The sequence below is a fragment of the Heloderma suspectum genome, chromosome 1, assembly GCF_057233095.1.
Source record: "Heloderma suspectum isolate Gila_16-S chromosome 1, 16-S_ref, whole genome shotgun sequence".
NCBI classification, from domain to species: Eukaryota; Metazoa; Chordata; class Lepidosauria; order Squamata; family Helodermatidae; genus Heloderma; species Heloderma suspectum.
Genome location: NC_139458.1, coordinates 121,188,666 through 121,207,888, shown reverse-complemented (window position 1 = coordinate 121,207,888; position 19,223 = coordinate 121,188,666). Strand labels below are relative to the sequence as shown.

Genomic DNA, 19,223 nt, shown 5'->3' with positions numbered 1-19,223 from the left:
GGTCTCCCATGTTGTTGCTGCTTGCACGTGACTTTGGTCACAGTCTCACATTTGTTCCGACAGCTTAGGCCGTGCTGAACAGATGGAGTAAGGTTTGCACAGGTATCCTCAGTTTACACAAAAAGGCTTCCATTAAGCATGTTGGAGCTGTCTGTGTGGAGAGATTTTAACTCTGGTGTGCTAACAGTAGATGCCATGTAAGTCAGGTCAGTTTTATGGAACAGCTTTTAGCTGATTTATTTATTTTGCTGCTTTTTAGGGGCACCTTGAAAAGCAACATGGTGTTTCTATTTTAAATGTAGGACACAAAAAATGTAAGTGTAAATAGTTCTGTATTTGCAGCTTTTGCCAAATCCAAGTAAATACTGCCCATAAAATATACATTTTATGTCGGTGGCAGTAAGTCAGTTGAGGCTTCTCACAGCATTTTTAATTTGAAAAAAATGCAAAGGAAACACCAACCCAGCCCGTATTTTGCCAAACTATGAAAATACCTGATTTTAAAATAGAAATGTTCTGTCTTAAATTAAAGTCATGATGTGTATCTTTTTAGCAATTAGTACGCTGCCGAAGTTTCTTAATATTGTGTGTCAGTCTGTAATATACATACATGTTTTCCTTTTTTAAGAAATAAAGCCCCTTGCTTACCTGGGAGCCACATTGGGGTCGTAGTAGTGGTGTGGTCCTGGTGGAAAGGAAGGGAGCAGCAGAGAGCCGGCAGACTGCAGGGAAGACTCTCTCCCTCTCTCCCTCTGGCCCTCCCAGGCTTCCTGCATGGCTTTGGCATTGCTGTCGCCAGCATCCCAGGTGTGACAGTCATATAGTTGGATCTGCTTGAGAGGCATGTGTGGCAGGGGGCAGTGAAACCAGCCAAGGTGTACAAGGCCAGGTGGAAGATGAATGTGGGTTTTCCTGGAGGTTCAAGGTGGAAAACATATTGGTTTTCCAAATATCACATTTGACTAACAAGAACTGTACAGACTGAATAGGGTGCACCTCTCCAGAGAAGGAAGCAACTTTTGTCTAGAGCAGTGGTCTCCAAACCTTTCTGATTGTGCATCCCAATCAGTAAAATATTTTTGAGCATACATCCCCAATATATGTTGTTGTTGTTGTTCAGTGGTTCAGTCATGTCCGACTCTTCGTGACCCCATGGACCATAGCATGCCAGGCCTTCCTGTCCTGCGCTCTCTCCCGGAGCGTGCTCAAGTCCATATTCATTGCATCAGTGATGCTATCTAGCCATCTCATCCCCTTCTCCTTTTGCCTTCAATCTTTCCCATCATCAGGGTCTTTTCCAGGGAGTTTTCTCTTCGCATTAGGTGGCCAAAATATTTGAGCTTCAGCTTCAGTATCTGTCCTTCCTATGAGCACTCAGGGTTGATTTCCTTTAGAATGGACGGATTTGACCTCCTTGCAGTCCAGGGGACTCGTAAGAGTCTTCTCCAGCACCACAGTTCGAAAGCATCAATTCTTCGGCGCTCAGCCTTCCTTATAGTCCAGCTCTCACAGCCATACGTTACTACTGGGAAAACTATAGCTTTGATTATGCGGACCTTTGTCGGCAAGGTGATGTCTCTGCTTCTTACTATGCTGTCTAGGTTTGCCATAGCTTTCCTCCCAAGGAGCAAGCGTCTTTTAATTTCATGGCTACAGTCACCGTCTGCTGTGATCTTGGAGCCCAAGAAAATAAATCTGTCACTGCTTCCATTTCTTCCCCTTCCATATGCCAGGAAGTGATGGGGCCAGATGCCATGATCTTCGTTTTTTTAATGTTGAGTTTCAAACCAGCTTTTGCACTCTCCTCTTTCACCCTCAACAAGAGGCTCTTTAGATCCTCTTCGCTTTCTGCCATTAGGGTGGTATCAACTGCGTATCTGAGGTTGTTGATAATTCTCCCAGCAATCTTAATACTGACCTGTGTTTCATCCAACCCGACGTTTCTCATGATGTACTCTGCATATAAGTTAAATAAGCAGGGCGACAATATGCAGCCTTGTCGTACTCCTTTCCCAATTTTGAACCAATCGGTTGTTCCATGTCCGGTTCTTACTGTTGCTTCTTGACCCTAGTACAGGTTTCCCAGGAGACAGTTAAGGTGGTCTGGTACTCCCACCTCTTTAAGAATTTGCCACAGTTTGTTGTGATCCACACAATCAAAGGCTTTAGCGTAGTCAATGAAGCAGAAATAGACGTTTTTCTGGAATTCTCTTGCTTTCTCCATGATGCAGCGAATGTTGGCGATTTGATCTCTAGTTCCTCTGCCTCTTCGAAACCCAGCTTGTACTTCCGGTAGTTCTCGGTTCACATACTGCTGAAGCCTAGCTTGTAGGATTTTGAGCATCACCTTGCTGGCATGTGAAATGAGCGCAATTGTACAGTAGTTTGAACACTCTTTGGCGTTGCCTTTCTTTGGAATTGGAATGTAAACTGACCTTTTCCAGTCTTGTGGCCACTGTTGAGTGTTCCAAATTTGTTGGCATATTGAGTGCAGCACTTTTAACAGCATCATCTTTTAGGATTTTAAATAGCTCAGCTGGAATACTGTCATCTCCACTAGCTTTGTTGTTAGTAATGCTTCCTAAGGCCCACTTGACTTCACTCTCTAGGATGTCCAGCTCAAGTTCAGTGAGTGCATTCTCATGGCTATCAGGGACATTAAGATCTTTCCTGTATAGTTCTTCTGTGTATTCTTTCCACCTCTTCTTAATCTAATCTGCTTCTGTTAGATCCCTGCCTTCTTTGTCCATTATCATGCCCGTCTTTGCACAAAACGTTCCCTTGAGATCTCCGATTTTCTTGAAAAGATCTCTAGTCTTTTCCATTCTGTTGTTTTCCTCAATTTCTTTGCATTGTTCATTTAAGAAGGCCTTCTTGTCTCTCCTTGCTATTCTCTGGAACTCTGCATTCAGTTGGATATATCTTCCCCTTTCTCCCTTGCTTTTCGCTTCCCTTCTTTGCTCAGCTACTTGTAAAGCCTCCTCAGACAGCAACTTTGCTTTCTTGCATTTCTTTTTCTTTGGGATGGATTGAGTTGCTGCCTCCTGAACAATGTTATGGACCTCCGTCCATAGTTCCTCAGGCACTCTGTCTATCAGGTCTAATCCCTGAAATCTATTCCTCACCTCCACTGTATATTCATAAGGGATATGATTTAGGTCCTACCTGAATGGTTTAGTGGTTTTCCCTACGTTCTTCAATTTAAACCGAAATTTTGCAAGAAGCAGCTCATGATCTGAGCCACAGTCAGCTCCAGGTCTTGTTTTTACTGACTGTATGGAGCTTCTCCATCTTTGGCTGCAAAGGACATAATCAATCTGATTTCGATATTGACCATCTGGTGATGTCCATGTGTAGAGTCGCCTCTTGTACTGTTGGGAAAGAGTGTTTGCTATGATCAGCGTGTTCTCTAGGCAAAACTCTATTAGCCTTTGTCCTGCTTCATTTTGTACACCAAGGCCATGCTTGCATGTTATCCTGGTGATTTCTTGACTTCCTGCTTTAGCATTCCAATCCCCTATGATGAAGAAGACATCTTTTTTTGGTGTTAGTTCTAGAAGGTGTTGTAGGTCTTCATAGAACTGATCAACCTCAGCTTCTTCAGCTTCAGTTGTTGGGGGATAGACTTGAATTACTGTGATGTTGAATGGTTTGCCTCGGATTCATACTGAGATCATTCTATCGTTTTTAAGATTGTACCCCAGGACTGCTTTTCCCACCCTTTTGTTGACTATGAGTGCTACTCCATTTCTTCTAAGGGATTCTTGCCCACAATAGTAGATATGATGGTCACCTGAATTAAATTCGCCCATGCTTGTCCATTTTAGTTCGCTGATTCCCAAGATGTTGATGTTCAATCTTGCCATCTCATGTTTGACCACCTCCAGCTTACCTTGATTCATTGATCTGACATTCCAGGTTCCTAAACAATATTGTTCTTTACAGCATCGGATTTTCTTTTCACCACCAGACACATCCACAGCTGAGTGTCCTTTCGGCTTTGGCCCAGCCGCTTCACTCTTTCTGGCGCTACTTGGGAATTCCCTCTGCTCTTCCCCAGTAGTATCATAGATCATAGAATCATAGAATAGTAGGGTTGGAAGGGGCCTACAAGGCCATCGAGTCCAACCCCCTGCTCAATGCAGGAATCCAAGTCAGAGCATCCCTGACAAATGGCTGTCCAGTCTCGTCTTGAAGGCCTCCTGTGTGGGAGAGCCCACCACCTCCCCAGGTAATTGGTTCCATTGTTGTATTGCTCTTACAGTCAGGAAGTTTTTCCTGATGTTCGGCCGGAATCTGGCTTCCTGTAACTTGAGCCCATTATTCCATGTCCTGCACTCTGGGATGATCAAGAAGAGATCCTGGCCTTCTTCTCTGTGACAACCTTTCAAGTACTTGAAGAGTGCTATCATATATCCCCTCAGTCTTCTCTTCTCAAGGCTAAACATGCCCAGTTCTTTCAGTCTCTGTTCATAGGGCTTTGTTTCCAGTCCCCTGATCATCTTTGTTGCCCTCCTCTGAACCCTCTCCAGTTTGTCTGCATCCTTCTTAAAGTGTGGTGCCCAGAACTGGACACAGTACTCCAGATGAGGCCTAACCAGTGCTGAGTAGAGGGGAACTAGTACTTCCCGGGATTTGGAAGCGATGCTTCTATGAATGCAGCCCAAAAGAGCATTTGCCTTTTTTTGCAGCCACATCACATTGTTGGCTCATATTCAACTTGTGATCGACAACAATTCCAAGATCCTTCTCGCTTGTAGTGTGGTTGAGCCACGTATACCCCATCTTGTAACTGTGCATTTGGTTTCTTTTTCCTAGGTGCAGAACTTGGCATTTGTCCCTATTAAATGTCATTCTGTTGTTTTCTGCCCAGCGCTCCAGTCTATCCAGATCACTTTGAATTTTGTTTCTGTCTTCCAAAGTATTAGCTATCCCTCCCAATTTGGTGTCATCTGCAAATTTGATCAGCATTCCCTGCACCTCCTCCTCCAAGTCATTAATAAAAATGTTGAAGAGCACTGGGCCCAGGACTGAGCCCTGCGGTACCCCACTCGTTACCTCTCCCCAGTTTGTGACGGTCCCATTGATAAGCACTCTTTGAGTCCGATTCTGTAGCCAACTGTGGATCCACCGGATCGTTGTTTCATCTAGCCCACTTTGAGCTAGTTTGCTCATCAGGATATCATGGGGCACTTTGTCGAAAGCTTTGCTGAAGTCGAGGTATATGATGTCTACAGCATTCCCACGGTCTACAAGGGAGGTGACTTGATCAAAAAATGAGATCAGATTTGTCTGGCAGGACTTGTTTTTGACAAATCCATGTTGGCTTCGAGTAATCACGGCATTGTTGTCAAGGTGCTTCCAGATGGATTGCTTTATGATCTGCTCCAGAATTTTCCCAGGGATTGATGTCAGACTGACTGGTCTGTAGTTCCCAGGTTCCTCCTTTTTACCCTTTTTGAAGATAGGGACAACGTTAGCCCTCCTATATTGGACACCTTCCGACCTGAGGGGCTCATCTTCCAGTGTCATATCTTTCAGCCTTGTGATACGTTCCATGGGGTTTTCGTGGCAAGAATACTGGAGTGGGTTGCCATTTCCTTCTCCAGTGGACCACATTTTGTCAGAACTCTCCGCCTTGACCTGTCCGTCTTGGGTGGCTTCACCGAGTTACACAAGCCCCTTCGCCACAACAATGCAGTGATCCATGAAGGGGCCAATATATGTTTGTTTATTTATTTATTTATAAATTATATACATGTACTACTGTACTAATATATTATGTTCGCTATAAAACATACACAAAAATAGAAATGTAAAAAAGATGAGATAAAGATGAAATAAACAATATTTTTGAAAGAAAGTTTTGTTTATTGTATTTATTAATAGTACAAACCCCCTTTTTGCTCTCACTAAAACATATTATTAATAATTTATTTAGTAAGGGCAATGTGACTGAATATGCTTCATTACTTTTGAAAATCTTGGTTTAACACTTTGTGATAGAGCGATTTGAAGGTCTGGTTCTAAGTTCAGTTTATTTTGATACTTGGTTTTCATGGCTGTCATAGCTGACATAGCTGTCACAGCACGCACTTTCTTCTCGGGTTCTTTATGCCAAAGGAGAGTGGGAAGGGTTAATCTCCTTCCTTCCTGCTCTCCTTTGGCAGAATGGAGCAAGCAACTGCGCCTTCCTCTGCTGTGCCTGGCAGAGACTGGCACAGTTGCTCTTGGTGGCCGCAGCAGAGGCAGGATAGGACCAGAGCCGAGAGGGAAATGCCATGGAACTCCCCTCTCAGCTCCCGTCCCATCCTGCTCCCTCCATCGCCACCATCGTTGCACGCAATGGCAGCTTGTCAGGATAGCGGGAAACTGCTCAGTTATCAGGCGGCTTGCGCACACCAATGGATTATCTTGTGCATCCCCTGGGGTGTGTACACCCCACTTTGGAGACCACTGGTCTAGAGGACATCAGGGCAGGCATAATAAATTGGTTGCAGCATCAATAGATTTGGCAGCAAGATGGGGTGGGGGAGAGGCCCCCCCCCCCGCACTGCTTCTGGTGGCATTGAAGATATTGGACTGGATCCCATTGATAATGGGGAGTGGGATTGGGCTTCCCATTCTCCCATGAGGGGTTCCCCATAAGGGACCTTGCGGGTGAGGGGGATCAAGAGACAGCCCAGCAGGAGCGGCAACCCTGCTATGCCTCAGGGCGGTGGAGAGGGGGCTCACCATCTACGCTGTGATGTGAGGACCTGGCTCCTGCCTCTCCACTGAGCCTCCAGGAAGGGTGGAGGAACTGGGCAGCAAGCAGGCTGCTCGATTGACAGATCCATGCCCTGTGCCCCTGCCCAAATTCTACTGCAAGCTGAAACCAATGTAGCGGTGGTTGGTTATTTAACCCAACCAAGTTTTGTTTGTTTCCCCTTTCCCCCGCCCTTCCATAGAAGGACCAGCTATGCGCTGCCACACACAAGTTAGGTTTAGAGGGGCTCAGTAGCTTCCAGATTAAAATTCTGGTTTCTCTTAGCTATTGTCATTGTGGTTGCAACAAAATAAGTCTCTTGACTAACCATGTATTTATTATGGGGTTGGGTTATGTGCTGAGAACGGAGAACTGTTCCTTGAACGTTGTATGAACAAACACTTTGTGCTGTAATCAACGAACAAAGGCTCAGATTGTGGTGTTAGTTCAGGCTTGACAGAAATCAGTGAGCTTCAGCTAGAGAAGATATATAATGAAGCTGAAGCCAAGATTTGACTGTTTACTTTGTCAGTGCTGTATTTAATTTTTTTGGTAGAACTTTGTGACGTGGTTTTACAGGCCACATTAGTTCCTGCAACAACCTTATAAAGCAGTTTCAAGAGGTTAGCTGTTTTACTCTTTTGCAGCAAAAACAACAAAGAGGCTTGTGAAATCTAAAAGACTACCAAATTTATTCTGGCAGAAGCTTTCTGGACAGTAGCCCACTTCATCAGATTCATAGAGTATTATGGAGAGCTTCAGGTTATAAAGGATGGTGCTTTATGCAGCACATTTTACAGAGGGTGAGCTGGAAGAAAATGACTTGCCCATGGCCACTCACTAAATTTCCACTTCTGAGCAATAATTGGAACCTTGGTCTGCCAGATTCAGGTACAACACTCTACACTGGAGAGCAGACTGCCAAGATATCTTCCTGCCCCATCCCTTCAGTGCATATTTGTCCACTTGAGAAAGAATGTGCATTTGATTGTTTTTAAGATGTCTGATACTGTGTTCTGTGGAATTGTACATTAATTTTATTCTTTTATGGATTTAACCTATTATCACTTATGGTCTTTGACAAATGCTTTCTTGTCTATATGAACATCTTGACAAACAACTGAGCCAAACTCAGGTGCCCATGACAACAGAACACTGTAGGATGTGCTAATTCATACTCCATCCTGAAGTACATCTAACACAATAACTTGGTTTACATGGTGGGTTGCAGCACCCATGAGCGCCAGGTTGCCAGTTCATGTCCCCTGCCACAGCTCCTTGTGTTGTCTGAACCCAGTGAGGGTGACGGGGTGATTAACAAACTGCTCCACAACAGGCCATGGGTTCCGGGTGCTTTGTTAAGAACCCCAACAACCTACCCTCGCTAGCTTTGGATATCTTGGTAACCCACAACCAGCAAGGGTAATTGGGGAACTGAGCTGGCATGCACGGGGGTAGTTAACAAGCCACTGTGGCTTATTAACTATCCATGTGTCACACAAAGTGGGCTGTAGGGTGAGAGCTGTGGCTTCAGCAGAGACATAGCTATAATGAGAACAAAGGCTTCTGTGCAAGATCAGCTGGTTTTTTCACACCTTAAAAATAGCATTTTCCAGCGTAGTCTTTTATACAATAGTAAATATTGTCCAAATAAATTCACTGAGCCTACTGAAGGTTTCTGTTATGACAATCACTGCAGACCCAATGGGCCTTGTCAAACCTTCTTAAGCTGAATGAGGAATTTACATTGTATTATTCATCTTGATTGCCATTTGGCTCCCTCAGGGTAAAACCCATAAATTAAATTGTAAATGTTACATCTTCTTACATCACATTAAACCTTTGTGCATACTTGAAGTACCATGCGACTGATGAAGTGAAATTATGGTAGTGGAAAACTTCAAAAGTGGGAAAGTACTGGCTTTAAACAACCAGAAGGCAAGGCTTTAAAAAAAAAGTTTATAGTATTTCCATCAAGTGGGAGGTTAGGGGGTGAATAGTAACATAGTCCCCCTTCATGGATCACTGCCTTGTTGTGGCGAAGGGGCTTGCGTAACTCAGTGAAGCCATAAGCTATGCTGTGCAGGGCCACTCAAGACGGACAGGTCATGGCAGAGAGTTCTGACAAAATGTGGTCCACTGGAGAAGGAAATGGCAACCCACTCCAGTATCCTTGCCAAGAAAACCCCATGGAACGTATCACAAGGCTAAAAGAGATGACGCCGGAAGATGAGCCCCTCAGGTTGGAAGGTGTCCAATATACTACTGGGGAAGAGCAGAGGGTATTTCCAAGTAACGCCAGAAAGAGTGAAGCGGCTGGGCCAAAGCCGAAAGGACACTCAGCTGTGGATGTGTCTGGTGGTGAAAAGAAAATCCGATGCTGTAAAGAACAATATTGTTTAGGAACCTGGAATGTCAGATCAATGAATCAAGGTAAGCTGGAGGTGGTCAAACATGAGATGGCAAGATTGAACATCGACATCTTGGGAATCAGCGAACTAAAATGGACAGGCCTGGGCGAATTTAATTCAGGTGACCATCATATCTACTACTGTGGGCAGGAATCCCTTAGAAGAAATGGAGTAGCACTCATAGTCAACAAAAGGGTGGGAAAAGCAGTAGTGGGGTACAATCTTAAAAACGATAGAATGATCTCAGTACGAATCCAAGGCAAACCATTCAACATCACAGTAATTCAAGTCTGTGCCCCAACCACTGAGGCCGAAGAAGCTGAGGTTGATCGGTTCTATGAAGACCTACAACACCTTCTAGAACTAACACCAAAAAAAGATGACCTCTTCATCATAGGTGATTGGAATGCTAAAGTAGGAAGTCAAGAAATCACCGGGATAACAGGCAGGCATGGCCTTGGTGCACAAAATGAAGCAGGACAAAAGCTAATAGAGTTTTGCCAGGAGAACACGCTGATCATAGCAAACACTCTTTTCCAACAGCACAAGAGGCGACTATACACATGGACATCACCAGATGGTCAATATCGAAATCAGATTGATTATGTCCTTTGCAGCCAAAGATGGAGAAGCTCTATACAGTCAGTAAAAACAAGACCTGGAGCTGACTGTGGCTCAGATCATGAGCTTCTTGTTGCAAAATTTCAGCTTAAATTGAAGAACGTAGGGAAAACCACTAAACCATTCAGGTATGACCTAAATCATATCCCTTATGAATATACAGTGGAGGTGAGGAATAGATTTCAGGGATTAGACCTGATAGACAGAGTGCCTGAGGAAATATGGACGGAGGTCCGTAACATTGTTGAGGAGGCAGCAACGAAATCCATCCCAAAGAAAAAGAAATGCAAGAAAGCCAAGTGGCTGTCTGATGAGGCTTTACAAGTAGCTGAGGAAAGAAGGGAAGCGAAAAGCAAGGGAGAAAGGGGAAGATATATCCAACTGAATGCAGAGTTCCAGAGAATAGCAAGGAGAGACAAGAAGGCCTTCTTAAATGAACAATGCAAATAAATTGAGGAAAACAACAGAATGGGAAAGACTAGAGATCTCTTCAAGAAAATTGGAGATCTCAAGGGAATGTTTTGTGCAAAGACGGGCATGATAAAGGACAAAGAAGGCAGGGACCTAACAGAAGCAGATGAGATTAAGAAGAGGTGGAAAGAATACACAGAAGAACTATACAGGAAAGATCTTAATGTCCCTGATAGCCATGATAGTGCGGCCACTGAACATGAGCCGGACATCCTCGAGAGTGAAGTCAAGTGGGCCTTAGGAAGCATTAGTAACAACGAAGCTAGCGGAGATGACAGTCTTCCAGCTGAGCTATTTAAAATCCTAAAAGATGATGCTGTTAAAATGCTGCATTCAATATGCCAACAAATTTGGAACACTCAGCAGTGGCCACAAGACTGGGAAAGTTCAGTTTACATTCCAATTCCAAAGAAGGGCAATGCCAAAGAGTGTTCAAACTACCGCACAATTGCGCTCATTTCACATGCCAGCAAGGTGATGCTCAAAATCCTACAAGCTAGGCTTCAGCAGTATGTGAAACGAGAACTACCGGAAGTACAAGCTGGGTTTCGAAGAGGCAGAGGAACTAGAGATCAAATCGCCAACATTCGCTGCATCATGGAGAAAGCAAGAGAATTCCAGAAAAACGTCTATTTCTGCTTCATTGACTACACTAAAGTCTTTGATTGTGTGGATCACAACAAACTGTGGCAAATTCTTAAGGAGATGGGAGTACCAGACCACCTTACCTGTCTCCTGAGAAACCTCTACGAGGGTCAAGAAGCAACAGTAAGAACCAGACATGGAACAACCGAGTGGTTCAAAATTGGGAAAGGAGTACGACAAGGCTGCATATTGTCACCCTGCTTATTTAACTTATATGCAGAGTACATTATGAGAAACGCTGGGTTGGATGAATCACAGGTCGGAATTAAGATTGCCGGGAGAATTATCAACAACCTCCGATATGCAGACCATACCACCCTTATGGCAGAAAGTGAAGAGGATCTCAAGAGCCTCTTGTTGAGGGTGAAAGAGGAGAGTGCAAAAGCTGGTTTGAAACTCAACATTACAAAAACTAAGATCATGGCATCTGGCCCCATCACTTCCTGGCATATAGAAGGGGAAGAAATGGAAGCAGTGACAGATTTTACTTTCTTGGGCTCCAAGATCACCGCAGACGGTGACTGTAGCCATGAAATTAAAATACGCTTGCTCCTTGGGAGGAAAGCTATGGCAAACCTAGACAGCATAGTAAGAAGCAGAGACATCACTTTGCCGACAAAGGTCCGTCTAATCAAATCTATGGTTTTCCCAGTAGTAATGTATGGCTGTGAGAGCTGGACTATAAGGATGGCTGAGCGCCGAAGAATTGATGCTTTCGAACAGTGGTGCTGGAGAAGACTCTTATGAGTCCCCTGGACTGCAAGGAGGTCAAATCAGTCAATCCTAAAGGAAATCAACCCTGAATGCTCATTGGAAGGACAGATACTGAAGCTGAAGCTCAAATATTTTGGCCACCTAATGCGAAGAGAAAACTCCCTGGAAAAGACCCTGATGCTGGGAAAGACTGAAGGCAAAAGGAGAAGGGAACGACAGAGGATGAGATGGCTAGAAAGCATCACCGATGCAATGAATATGAACTTGAGCACACTCCGGGAGAGAGCGCAGGACAGGAAGGCCTGGCATGCTATGGTCCATGGGGTCACGAAGAGTCGGACACGACTGAACGACTGAACAACAAACAACAGTATCATAGTCAGTTTGTACAAAGAGTACAAGTGGAGAATCATAGAATCACAGAATAGTAGGGTTGGAAGGGGCCTACAAGCCTCCCAAGAAGGCTTGGGAGAAAAGGATGAGAAATTTGGTGTTGATCACATGGTTTTGAGATGGCAATGAAACATCCAACTGGAAATATTGGACAGGTAGCAGGAATTGTAGGCCTGTATGGAGGGAGAAAGTTCTGGAGCACTGAGGCATTACTGGGTGTCATCAGCATGTAGGGCAGAGGTGTTGAACTCCTTTCAGCCGAAGGGCTGGATTCCATTTTGAAGAATCCCTTGGGGCCACATTCCAGTGGTGGGCGGGACCAAAAGTAAATTGTGGGGCCAAAACTACCAGCATATTTTAGCTTAAAGCTCTTACTGCCAGTAACTACGGAGAGGCATTTCAACCTTTAAGAATGAGGGGAAAAAAGTACACTAAAGCTGGGAAACAACCAAACAATTGGTGGTCGGGGAGGGGGCATGGCATGTGGGAAACCCTGGAGGGCTGGATTTGGCTCCTGCACCTGAGGTTCAGCACCCCAGCATAGAGGGTACTGAAAACCATGTCACTTGATGAGGTCACCCAGACACAGTGTGTAGAGCAAGAATAGCAGAAGAAAAGAACAGGTCCACGGGGGAGGTGGAAAACAGAGGAAGAACTTCCCCCTATGGCAACATTGAACATGCAATTAAACAGGTAGGAAGTGAACCAACTAAGGGCAGAGTCAAGAGACCTCTAGGACTTCGTTTAAAACAAAGACAACCTGGCATGTGATATACATAAATATCCTCTAGAGGAAAGCATTGATATTGCCTTTTCTATTTGTCTACTCTACCCTCAATGGTTTAGGGGAGGCTCTATATAAAAAATCTCTGATGATTTGGAAATGTTGGAGTACGAAGCAAGCAGTGCTAGGTGTTTCCCTTGCAATATCTGAGCTTTTAAATGAGCCTTTAATTCCTCAAATACTGGCTTTTTAAAAAAGAAAACGCAAATGGCTGAAGCCATAGAACAATTTTCTTTACTTATTTAGTGCATTCCTTAGCCGCCTTTCAAAACTGCTCATGAGAAGTGTCTTGATGAGTTCTAACAAGGACTGTCCACTAACTGAGAACTTGATCTAATACATTTCAACAAATTTAAGTGTATATGAACTTGCAGGGGTTGGGTTGCCTGCTGACTGGAAATTTGCTTCAGCAGTCTGAGCATGCTCTGTTCCCCCCCCTCCCCCCAAAGCAGGTAAACATTATAAACTTTTATATTATCCTTGGTATAGGTACATTATTGAAGTAACCTACAATTTAATTAGCGAAAGCTATCACCAGTTAGCACTATTCAGATGTTCATCTGAACATGCCTAGCAGGGAGCATGACTGTGGCTGCTGTTGCACCCTGGACACACATTCAGCATAATGCCTGAAGGAGGCTATAGGTGTAAATGAGAGCCCCCTCTTTCCATGAAGGCTGTCCATGCAATTGAGAACGCTGGAAAATCAGGGTTCTGGGTTGTGTGGAGAGCCCCCACCCAGAAAGAGGGGGCTTTCCTCTTCAGACAGTTGCCCTCCATGAGTTGAGGGTGACAAAATGCGATGAGCGAGAGGCTGGAGCACTCCTTCCCCTCACTTGTGGATTTTAATTGCTTTTTGAGTGATTGAATAGGGCTTAGCTACTCTGGTTCTTTGGGGAATCTTATGGAAGAAGGTGTTTGCTGAACTATTTGGGATTCAGGCTATTTACAGCTTTAAAAGTCAAAACTGGCACTGTCATTTGGCCCTAAACATGAATTAGAGACTGATGTTGTTTCAAACTCATTGTCCTCATTGAGTTTCCACTTGTCAAGAGTAGGCAGCTGCATTTCGGTCATCTTCAAGGGCAGGTCTATGTAGTCACCAAGGCATGAGTGACTTTGGCCAGGTCACTCTTTCAATAGGGGATGCAAGCTGATGAGTCAACCAAAGTTGATAAAAGACACTCTGGGCCACAACCTGATCACCCAGAAGAATTGGTGGGTACACAAGTACCTTCAGACTGTGACTTGCCTCTGAGGAGGGCGTGTGACCCCATCTAGGACTGTTGTTTCCTTGGCCAGATAGTCCACTGAGTCTCCTCCACCATGATCATCTTAGGCGTGCTTGGATTAAGCTTCACTCTCATCTATTCCATTATTAATCTCAGATACTCATTCAGAAATTCTGCTGCCACACCTTGAGAGAGGTTGGAATGTATAGGGAAAGGGTGAGGGAGGGAGTCTGCACTAGCAAGGAAATATATGGACTGGGGTCGAAGAAGAGAGACTGAGGGCTGTACCAAGTAAAGAACTCCCATTCACTAACCCTCAGAGTTTCTTGCGATTCTTCCCATATTACCATATTTCTGGTATAATCAGAGTGGTTATAATTTTTTCTGGATCAAAGAATGAAAGCTGTACAATTGTGTGTCTTACATTTAGAGACCAGGAAGGTCTTTACGTGGGGTAGAGCAGACTATGGGCAGCTTGGAAGAAGTGGAATGCTCCATGAAGAACAGAGCCTGGATGGACGAGGGCCAACTGAACACAGTTTGAAAGAGCCACTAAATGCCCCTGCTCCAGTGCCCAGCCTCACTGGGGCATCTGAGGTAAGAAAAGGCCATGCTTGTTGTTGGCTTCAGAATGCTACATGTTGTTTTATCTTGCATTTTTAATTTGCAATTAAAACCGCAGGTCTGGTGTCAGACTTTTGGACACAGAGTAAGGGACACCTGTGGTCCTCAGGCTTTTACACACCAGAAAGGAGTGGCATGCTGGTGATTGTAACAACCGCAGATCGCCATCTTCCATCTCTTTGGAAGTCTCTGTAGAAGCAGTACTTGAGAAACTGGGACTAGATTACCTGGAAAAGAGAAGTCTGTTTCCCCAGTACTTGCAATATAAAGAAGGACTAGTTCTTAGAAGGAAACGTGTGTGTGTGGTCCTCCAACAGTCCAATGTTGTTGGACTGCAACTCCCATCATCCTTCACTTAGCTATGCTGGGTAGGGCTGATGGCAGTTGCAATCCAACAACATCTGGAGGGCCACAGGTTCCCCACCCCTGTTTTAAAGGGAGTTCAAGTGTTTCTGCTGTTGAATTTTGTTTGAGGCAATGCCTGGCTGTTTCTTTGACGTTCTTTCTGTTTAGCAACAGTGCTACCGACTTCAAATTATGTTTTAGTGCATCTGTAGTTCATTTTTCTATGTACAGGTTTTACAACCATCTGTTAAGTATTGACAGGTGAGGCTGCCATTTTTATGGAGTTGAGCATTTCTGAGGACTATGCAATGACTGGGAAAGATTTCTGTGGACATAAACTTAAATGAAAAATGCAGTTGTCAAGAATTCTTTAGACCAATTAAAAACAGAAACACTGACTACTGTGACTTGTTAAACTCGTGGGAAGGAGGTGAGAGATTATTTTATTAATAAACATCCTAGTAAGCTCAACAGTATTTAAGTTGCTACTGATATAGGCTTGGATCCAACGCTGTTATTCCAGAAGGGGGCAATTTGACCTCCCCCCTCCGTGCACCCTCATAATCTGCACAGGAGGGTTGGACCCAGCCCTATATACGCAGCAGCTTAAGCGCTGCTCAGCTTACTAAGAGTTTATTAACAAAACAAACTCTTGCCTACTGCCCGCAAGTTTAACTAGTCATAGTAACCAGTGTTCTTATTTTTAATCCTCTAGGGAAACCCTCGGGAATAGATTTTTGGGGCTGTGAAGGGGAGGGGAGAGGAAAACTTCATGTTATCGGATGTCAGCCAGTGCCAAATTGGATTTAACCTATAGAAAGAAAGTGCATAAGGGTGAATTTTGAGGGATGCCAAATATAATCAGATCACAAAGAACTTGTGGAGCTGATTCTGTAATAATATTGATGGCTTGGTACTGTCTGGTAGTAGCCACAATCCAGGAATGGAGCTAAAAATTGCTTTTGACCCCACTAAGAATGTTTGAAAGAATGCATCTTAATACCTGATGTTATCAGTCTCATACCAGCTTGAACCATGACAGTGGGCGTTTCACAGCATAGAGACCCCACCCCTAACCACTGGGAATATCAACTGCTCATTCAGCTCTAAGTTAAGAAAGTGTTCTACACATCGAAGCTGCTTCCAGACTGGCTATTTTTATTTACTTGATGTATTAATGACATGGCTGTAAATATTAAAAATCTGCATTCTTCCTCTGTGGCAGGCCTTCCCCCCATTCTGCCCTGCATTGTGGAAAATACATTTTTGGGTTAATTCTGTAGGAGCGGTTGTGTTGATAGGACCAACCTGTACATTAATTTTACAAGTATAGTTGCTACAAAACTGATTTCCTATGGTCTACCTCCCATGTACCCTCTGCATAGATAGAACAACTGCTGTTCGCACGTAATGACGGCCCATTGATTTAAAAATTGATGGGTTGTTGTGCATGACCGGGCGAGCCCTGCAGCATGCCCACCTTTTCCACTTTACCACACAACCCTAACATAAGAAGGACTGATTACATGCGTGATCCAGATCCTTCCCACATTAGTGCTGATCCTCTATGCTGGGGCTGGAGTAGAAAGTTCACATATGATCTAGGCTGGAGGATGCACCCACGACCTGGTTCACACATAATGACAATCTATCAGTTTAAAAACCGCTGAGTTGTCATACGCGAACAGGCGCACTGTCTGCAGTGCACCTGCCTCTTCTCCTTTACCACACAACCCACAATCGGCTCTTTCATAGGTTGTGTAGTGTGGCATGTGAACCCAGATTGGTAAGCCATTTAGGGGCTAAACAACCCAGCACTTAACCCAACAACAAACCATGGGTTAACTGCTGGGTTGTTTAGCCCCTAAACAAGCCAGTGGTCCAGATTCACACAGCCACACCACATAGATCATATGCATATTGGGCCTTTGCCTGCTGCAACGAAAAAGACAGTTAAAAATTATTACAAAGGTTCATCAGTTTATGGAGTGTGAGCTACAGAGTATAGGCAGCAGTGTCCATCAGGTGCCTCATTCTCACACTGTTTTCTACAGAAGCTTTATTATCTTTCCCTTGCACACAACTATTAATGATCTGGCAGACAGGAACATAAGGAGGTTACGAAGAAAACCTTTGGAAAGATTTTGAAGGTCTTCGGCAGTTTATCACATCTTCTGGCAACACGATCACAGCTAAGATGCAGAGTTAGGACTTGATCTTTCTCACCGAGAGTGCAGAAATAATGAAGCCGATATCAGGCTTGTCAGTATCTCTGTGTTCTGGGCTTCATGAAACTGTATTATTTTGCTTTCAGTCTTAGTGTTAACCTGCATATTTGTGGTTGTGGAAAAGGAGACCAAGATAAGGTACGCATTTGCTGTCCTGAAGTATTTTTTCAATGTATGGTGTCCACATCTGGGCTGGTTAGAAACATTTCATTCGCATAGAGGCCATAACATCTTCAAACCCTGGTTAAAAATTCTGGTTAAGTAATAAACCAGTTTAGCCTTTACGGCAGCTAAGGTGGGGGTGCTGGTCTGGCATGGGAATGCAGGGTTTGGGGGTGGGCTGGGGATCATGTGCTTCGCTCTCTGTTAAGTGCACTTAAGCCGCCACCTGTATTATTTTTGCACTGATTCATCTTTTCTGTCTGTCACTGCTGCCCCAGGCAATTAAATAATTTAAAAAGTGCTACTTTTAGATCTTTTTGAACAAATTCTATCTGGTTTAGGCTTCATGCTTCCTACACAGCTTGCCAGCCTGTTTGGTAACTGTAGAGTTTTCAGTATTGGCGGATATTCTTTTACTTCATAATGGGTAAAATCCAACAGAAGTCGTACTTAGATCATTAGATTACATTAGATATTAGCCAATAGTTTCAATATGCCTCTTATTGCAGTAAACCGTCCCAGTGGGCAATATGCTAACTCGACTAGGCCTGTGCTAGCAGAAGTCTGAGCATTTGGTTTTATGTTCGGTTTATATTTGGTTTTATCAACTGGTACACAGCTGATCTGCATGATTTCTGTTGAAACATAGTTGGGTCATGGTAACAGTGTCTGGAGTGCATCAGAAGCTGTGCCTGCGTTGCCTCATTTTGCACTGTACTGTTTCTGATTGAATAGGTATGATATGACAGGCAGTCAGTATCTGTTGAAATGAGGAGCAAGGCTCTGGATAGGGGAACCCAGGAATTCTAGATGATGGGAGCTGGAGGCATAGTCGAACATAGTGTTAGAGAGGGAGGCAGAGGATGAAAGCCAGATGACTAGTTTGCAAGGAGTGGAGTCAAAGTGAGGAAGGGAGGTGAAGGCAAGGGGAGGTAGCACTAGGATAATCCTCCAGAGTGTGAACTGCCTTGAGAGTTTTGACTGACAGCCAAATAAATAAATAAATAAATAAAATCCTCAATAAAATGACAGGTTCATAGTATTTTATATAGAAGTACTTGAGTGTTTAAGCATTTCACATATGCTTAACACACTCATTTTTTTTAGTAAGCATATAGAAGGACAAGCCCTGCTGAAAAAGAATCAACATGGCTTCCACAAAAGTAAGTCCTGTCTCACTAACCTTTTAGAGTTCTTTGAGAGTGTCAGTAAACATGTAGACAGGGGTGATCCGATAGGCATTGTTTACTTGGATTTCCAAAAGGCCTTTGACAAACTCTGTCACCAAAGACTCCTGTGCATACTTAGCAGACATGGAATAAGAGGACAGGTCCTCTTAGGGATCAGTAACTGGTTAAAGAACAGAAAGCAGAGAGTAAGAATAAATGGTAAATTTTCCCAATGGAGGGAAGTAAATAGTGGGGTCCCACAGAGATCTGCATTAGGACCAATGCTTTTCAACCAGTTCATAAATGATCTGGAATTAGGAGTGAGCAGTGAAGTGGCCAAGTTTGCCAATGACACCAAATTATTAATGGCAGTTAAAACAAAATGGGCTTGTGAGGAGCTCCAAAAGGATCTCTCCAAACTGGCAGAATAGGCATTGAAATGGCAAAGGCAGTTCAATGTTAAGCAAGTGTAAAGCGATGCATGTTGGGGTAAAAAATCCCGACAGTGTAAGCTGATGGGATCTGAGCTAGTGGTGACTGACCAAGAGAGAGATCTTGGAGTTGTGGTGGACAGCTCAATGAATGTCAGCGCAGTGTGCAGCTGCTATAAAAAAGGCAAACTCCATGTTAGGCATAATTAGGAAATAAATTGAGAATAAAACTGCCAATATCATAC

The 19,223-nt window shown here is 43.9% G+C and overlaps 1 protein-coding gene across 4 annotated transcripts in view; it reads left to right on the top strand.

The window, feature by feature from the left end:
• The window catches only part of SERGEF (secretion regulating guanine nucleotide exchange factor), a 170,770-nt gene that overhangs the window by 30,283 nt on the left and 121,264 nt on the right, over positions 1–19,223 (top strand). For all 4 annotated transcript variants that reach the window (XM_084855047.1, XM_084855048.1, XM_084855050.1 and 1 more), the window contains exon 9: positions 14,450–14,616. In XM_084855047.1, coding sequence (XP_084711173.1) covers positions 14,450–14,616 — 167 coding nt within the window. The remainder of the gene's footprint in view (positions 1–14,449; positions 14,617–19,223) is intronic.